Source organism: Lipophrys pholis (assembly GCF_963383615.2).
Source record: "Lipophrys pholis genome assembly, chromosome: 14".
Taxonomy (NCBI): domain Eukaryota; kingdom Metazoa; phylum Chordata; class Actinopteri; order Blenniiformes; family Blenniidae; genus Lipophrys; species Lipophrys pholis.
In genome coordinates, this window is record NC_137633.1 from 8182536 (window position 1) to 8189797 (window position 7262).

Here is a 7262-nt window from a genome sequence, read left to right on the forward strand (position 1 = left end):
ACCTCGGTAGAATTATTCTCTAACATGTACTAAGCATTTATTTCATGATAGTCCTCCCCGAGTAGCCAAGGGCTGAGATATCTTTCTAATAGTGCTGACCGAAGGTGCTCCCTACAAAGGAATAATACAGAGACACATACAGGACAAGATTGTGGCGATTTCACATATAGGTCTTTACCTGGGTTTTCTGGGAGAACAAAAAAAAAAAAAAAAAAAAAGATGTCTTATGTGTATTTATAATTTTACTTTTAAAAGATTCTCATGTTCAATTAAAAGTCAACACTCGTGCTTTCCTCTTGCTCTGTCCTCAGGTGTGCAACCCTGGCGAAGGCGGCAAAGGTGTTTCACTGTCAATGACCAATGTTCACTCTCAGACCAATGGGCAGCAGTCGCAGGGATGCTCTGTGACTCCCAGTGCTTCGAAACATGGCTCAATTGGATTAGATGACCTCTCAGGAGACACGAAGAAGAGGAGCGGGGCAGCAGCGGGAGGAATGGGTGGGGGTAAGGATTTGATGACTCAATCGTCCGACTCGTCTCTGCCTGACTGCTCGACGACGACCCTTCTCAGCCAGACTTGGGCAGCCCGAAGCCCCACAAGTGGAATGGAGGAAAAAGCAGGTAAAGATGTAACTCAGGCCAGCTTGGTTTCGCCCACTGCAGCCTCCGGTTCCCTTTCTAAGCCGAAGCGGAAGCCTGCGCCCGGTAAGCCTGGTTTGGCCTGCTCCAACGCCCAGGCCCTGCCCGAGAACCTCGCCTCTGCCTCCTCCCCTCGCCCCCCTTCATCATCATCCTCCTCCTCCGCCATGGCCTCCTCCGCCCTCCTCTCCTCTTCAGTGCCCATGCCGCTGGAGAACCTCAACACCAACCGAAACAACTCCACTTCCCTTAACCAGACCCCGCCTCCTCCGCCCCCCGCCTTTTTCCCGTCCCCCTTTTCAACCCCCTACACGACGCCGAGCCCGGCCCCGTCCATCCGCTTCAGAGAGACTCCCATCCTGCGTCGGGCCCCTCGTGCCGGATCTGCCTCCGTCTCTGCCAAGTACCAGACTCTCCCTGTGGAGGAGGGTGGGAGGAGCAGGGCAAGGAGGAGGTACTCACTCAGTGAAGGGGGCGCAAAGACTCACTCCTTGACCCATCAGGGAGAAAGTGGGCCCAAACTAGGGCGGAAATTGAGGAACAAAAGGAGCCAATCAATGAGCGGGATGCTGCTCCCGAAAGATGGGGAGGGAGACTCAGACAAAGGGAGGTGTGATTCGGACTGGATCTTAGAAAGCACAGTCTGAACTGAAACGAGGCAGCAAGTGTGAAAAAACAAAACATGTTTGATAATTATTGTTTCAACTTTTTGTGTATGCAGTGGGAGTGATAGTTTGAATTTGTTTACAGGTGTATGCGTGAACAGCCTCTGTGTGTGTGTGTGTGTGTGTGTGTGTGTGTGTGTGTGTGTGTGTGTGTGTGTGTGTGTGTGTGTGTGTGTGTGTGTGTGTGTGTGTGTGTGTGTGTGTGTGTTTGTGTACTTTTTCTTTTTCAACCTGTTCCCAGTTTGTTTTTGTTTTTTTTGTTTTTTTGATTATTTTCATTCTGGTGTTTCACAGTGTTAAATACTTGGTTTACGTTTTTGTTTTGTTTTTTCCATTCACTTCAGCAGCATCTCTTTTGCCGCCGTCAGTCATTGAGCGAGTGGATAACTTGCCTTGTCTCGTAGAGTCCTCGAGTTGTCTCGTCGGTTCCACTTTATAGCACAAAAAAAAACAAAAAAAACAATGGACTTGCCACGTCATTTCCCGATTCACACTCACCTTCTCTGAAAAATACCACAAAAAGGGAAATATTACAGAACGAAAAACTGTAAAAGCACACCATTGTCAATGTTCACTCGCTCACAGAGTGTGCGCATCCATACCGTGGCAAGAGAACAGCAGTCGGTGCCTTCTTTTGCACTAACAGACCCTCACTAACAGATAATCGGATTTCGGACGACCACGACTCCACGAACGAGGGATCAGGATGGAGTTGGCGAGTGAAGGAAGAGAGCGATTTCACACATAGCCTTTCTTACCTACTGTGGAGTACAGACGTTTTCTTGACATTTAGAGACAAAAAGCAACAACGAAATGGAGACTCTAAGGGACCTCTTATGAAATTGATATTTTTTAAAAGGAAGAATTAAAAAAAACAAACAAACAAACAAACAAACAAAAAAAAAAAACATGCGAACCATGTGAGCTTTTCACTGACATTGGTATACTATGGCCTTGTTGGTCATGAGCGCCGAGAAAGCTTCTGTACAGAAAAAGACAACATGTACTGTGTTGTTATGTTGTGTAAAATAAAAAGGGAGAAAACAAAAACTGGAAATGTGACGGGTATCTTTTTAACATTTTTAACTGTTGCAACAAATGAAGCTATTTCTCCGCGGGCTACGTCGAATGTATTCCTGTATTTTCTTTCCTCAATGTTCGACACTCAATATGTGCAAATTGCTTCTCTTTAGACTGTGCTTGGAATCACGCAGGAATCCAACAAAGCTCCACATACTGACAGGTCCTTAAAGACAAATGAGGCCACGTCCACTCACCAAAGCATTTGCGTAAACTGCCTCTTCTCGTTTATGCTGGAAACGATGCCGCATCCCCTCCAGTTCACGGAAGGCATCTGACAACAGGTGAAAGTAAGAGCATGAAAAGAATGTCTTCCTATTCAACCCTTCGCTCAGTCATTTGTTTTTATTTGTGCAGATGCAAATTTGATTTCGTGATTTTACAGCGTGATCGAGTTGTTGACATTTTGGAGGATTAGTTGATTAACTATTTTTTCCCGTTGTGCTGCAGAGTTCGAACCTTTTGCCCTCAGTCAAGTTTTGAAAGACTGCTTAGAGAAGGGGGGAAAAAAAAAAAAAAATGGTTTCCTCCTCGGCCCATTTGCTTCATACAAAACCACACTGCTAAATTGACACTGCACAAATGAATGTCTTTATTTTCCTGTTATGTAATGTTGACTTTGCGAGCTGTTCTATCCACATGTGCATTCCAGCAAAATCACGCCTTGTGCGCACTGATGCCGGCGCACGCAAATGTATCGCTGCAGTTGGCCCGGACACGCTGACACACTCATTAAGCATTCCTTCTGGTTTTATGAGTCAAGGAAGAAAAGCAGAATAATTCGCTTTACAAACACGCTGACTTCATAACTTGTGATGCAACTTTCCAGGGAGAAAGAGAGGATACACCCTCGGTCTGGTATTTATTATCTCTCTGTTTGTCTGAATTACTTCTATTGTATGGAGGGAAGAAAATGATCCCTTCCTCAAGGAGATCAGAGAAAGTTCACCAGGATTTGAGGAGTGAAACTTGTAACAAGCTGCACATAATTTTTCTAAAATCAAGTCGCCCGGCTTCCCAGTGTTGCTAATGTTGGTTCATAATTGTCATCAATGAAAAAAAAAATGGGAGTGACAATATCCTGATATACAGACTGAGAATGCTTATTTTCACATTTCAATTTTTCTTTAATAATAATAAGAATAGGTGTCTTTATATGTAATGAATATCACTTTTACCAGCCAGTTGTCATTTTATTCTATAGTTTCACCTTGAAAATGTTTATAGAAACTCGTACTAAAAGAAGAAAACAAAAAACAGTCATCAGTTTTGACCCAACCTAAATGAATTTTTTTTTTTTTATTCATTTTTAAAACATGTAAAACATGCAAAATATAAAATAGATGTATGTTTTTACGAATGTGTTTATTATTTAGTTACTACCTGATTTAAACCCTTACAATTTGACATTTGAGTTTTACTGAATTAATGGGAATACAACACACACACACACACACACACACACACACACACACACACACACACACACACACACACACACACACTCATTAGTGCTGAGCTCATTATACAACACTTCAGCCCCTGAAGGCCAGAGTACTTCAGAATGAAAATTGAATAGCAGGCCACAGGGTGTCCATGACCACGTGTGTTCCTGAGTGCGTTATGTGTGTGCATTGTGTCGTGATGGGGATATGTATAACCATATGGACAACACGACATATGGACAAACTCGATACACAACACACGCTATGGCGTGAAACAAGAACAATACTGTAGGATTGTGTCTGTGTATACCAGTGTTTGTGTGTACTATTTACAGGGGGAAAAAAATGTCTTACACTAAATATGTTTATTTTACATCATTGAATAGAGAACCACTCAAAAACATTAGAAAGGCCGACATACAAATAAAACATCAAAATATATTTTTGATTCCTTCCTGTTCAACAGTTCATGAAGTTGTAGGCAGTTCCTTGAAAAGCAAAGGCGTCTAGTACATTCAAATATCATTCATGAGTTGCTGCACCATTGACTAAAATTGGGTTCCAAAAGCAATGACAAAGAATGTTCTTTTTTCAAGGGATGCTTTGTGTCCGAAATGTGAGCTGTTAAATAAAGCCCAGTTTTATGCTATGCAGCAGCTGTTCTCAGTCCTGAGCTCCATCTGTCACCTCCAGTCCTGCTCGGTGAGTCTAAGCTGATATGCTACATTGTGTGCGTGCATTTTAAATTCTGAAACTGAATGGGAGAGGGGAATTAGACTCGTTTATTTGATGTAATACATAAAACATTGCCACCCACAATGCAACCCATTTGACCTTTGCTGCACACCTTCGACAAAACGTGTTTGACATCAAAAAAAGAGAAAGTTGACTTGAGGTCAGTTCTTGTATTGTCGCCTCAGACGACTGAATGAGGGCCCAAGAGCTGCTTCTAGGGATAGTTCATGTAATTCTGAAGGCTGTCAGCAAAAACCTGATTACGTTTGTTGGGTTTTGACTTCCTGTTTACACGACAACGCTGCTCGGAGCCTCTGAGAATGCAACTTTTGAAAAACTGCTCCCAAACTGCAACTTTTTTGAAAATGCTTCGACTCCACTCGTGGCTCTACATGAAAACTCCATTGTTTTCACAGCGTTTCTGTAGTTTCCGTGTAAACAGACATCATTTTCCAAATGTTGTTGTGTAAATGTAAAACTTTTTGTGAAACAAAAGTGCAAAAAACTCCTGTTTCCTGCTTTTGCGAGTGCGGATTTGTTGGTTAAATATTATTCGAGACACCCTTTTCAGGACAGCATGCTCGAGATAAGTGAGGCAGTCTTGCCTGTAAAAGGCCAAAAGTTACAGTCACCTTGCCTCCAAGGCACTAATTCTCAGACATAAGTCTCTGTTTATTTTACAGCGTGGCGAAATGCTGTTATAACATGGCCTTTAGCCTGCACCATGAAATGTCAAGTTTTTCATGCGCCAGTGTGTCGGCCGTCATCTCAAGAGTACGAAAAGTGTTCCTGCAAACTTTCAGTCGCTGAGATTTCTCCTCAGTTTACCTTTATGACAGTCATTCACCACATGATGACTCCCACTGGTGCTGGTTCATGATCAGATGGCCTCCATTACAGCCCTCTGTCTGGCCCCGTTTCCCGGTAGAAACCTATCAGTACTTTCAGAGTCTTATTAGCAGTGTCTTGGTCACGGACTATTGCTTTAATCCGCTTCCACTTTTACATAAACTATTGCTCACTTCACAGAAATGTTTGACCAGATAAAGTGAAAAAAAATGAAAGATGGGTGGAGAGATGGAGAGAGGGGCAGAAAGGGAGATGGAATGGGGAAGAAGGATATATGAGGGGATATTCTTCTGCAAAGCCTCTTACCATTAAGCATTTACAGCTTAAGGACGGCATTCGAAGGTCAGTCAAGGAGGTGTGAAGCAGGAAGCATGCTTAGAGAGGAGATGAGCCGCGTGGACCTGCTCTGTCTGAGATGGACAGCTGCAGTCCGCCGGCTTCTTACGCAAATTAGAGGATGAGAAGCAGAATTGTGGGACGGGGTTGTGTTTCCTCTGTCATCTTCTCGCATGACACTCCAGCGACTCGTATTCCTCTTTAAACATTCACCCAGTGTCTGCTGCCGTCACGGCCTATTGAAATATAAAACCAGGTAGTGATAGGAGCACCGTAGTGGTGGCAGCAGTTGGGGGTAATTCTGGTTTGGAGTTCACTCACTCACTTTGATTAAATGTATTCATCAGCACTGAAACATGTCACTTTCATTAACTGTAAATTAACCTTCCAAATGAAGCCTGCCACTACACCAAAAAAATATACAAAAAATAAATAAACGTTAACAATCAAATATGCTCACAAAGCTCAGTAATGATTCCCTATCAGCTCTGTCAGTTCAGTTCTGTACATTAAAAACAGCAGCGTCTGATAATTGAAGTGAGAACATCCATTTGCGATTGCCTGTCAGAACAGTTTCATGTCAAACAATTTTCAGTAATTTAATTGCAGAGTGAATCAATTCCCCGTGTTGACGTTAACCGATAGTGACTTCACCCATACTGGCGGCGGCCCTCGGGTCGCCTCGCTACTGTACGTGTTGCTCTGCGAGCCTCATCGTGTTTCCGAAGCCGCATTAACAGTCACATGCATTTAAGGTGAAGATTTCAGGCTGTATTTAAAGCTACTTTTAGCGAAGTGAAACTGAGCGACCAAAGGTCAATTTGAAAAGAAGAAAATATACATATACAGTAAATACGTTTATACATAGAGTAAGTATTGTTTGCGCATACAAAATGTTAAAGGAGTCACTAAGTTAGTTTTATAATTGCAGTAGTGCTGGAATGGCTTCCCCTCTAGTGGCCACTGTAATTACGACAGAAGCTATGAAGAATATCACTCCATGAAGCAGAAAGTGACAAACATTGGTTAGATAGGTGACTAGAAGCAAATTTAAGTCCTTACATCATTTAGGCTAAACACATGCACATAGATATATACTGCAACCCCAGTAGTGATGGGGCTCTTCTCAGCATCTTTCCCCACCAGAGCTACAGAGACTCACTCTCTGTAGTTGCACGTCCAGTAAATAAAATGATAATCTATTCTTGCATATTTAATGCTTCCTTTGTGTAATCGTTGAAGGCCTTTTGTGTCTGGCTAAAATAGATCAGTGGTTCTTGGTTAAGATAAACAGAAAAGCAGTGTGGCAATGCTATTATGGCTGCTGTAAAAGCCACACAACACTACAATGAAATCACTTTATTCATGATATTTTTGTCTGTGAAGACAGACAATAATTTCGACAAAAATCTTATTTTCATTTTTCTTGAACCAAAAAAAAAGCTTTATTTATGTGTTCCATTCTTCATTACCATCATTAAACGTGACACAGTTTCATCTCACTGTTGCCGTG

The 7262-nt window shown here is 42.5% G+C and overlaps 1 protein-coding gene across 1 annotated transcript in view; it reads left to right on the top strand.

The window, feature by feature from the left end:
• lrfn5a (leucine rich repeat and fibronectin type III domain containing 5a) overlaps positions 1-2329 on the top strand; it is a 124459-nt gene extending 122130 nt beyond the window's left edge. Inside the window, exon 12 of the mRNA XM_080479742.1 lies at positions 312-2329. Within this exon, the coding sequence (XP_080335868.1) occupies positions 312-1286 (975 nt within the window). The 3' untranslated portion in view covers positions 1287-2329. The remainder of the gene's footprint in view (positions 1-311) is intronic.
• The last annotated feature ends 4933 nt before the right edge of the window (positions 2330-7262 follow it).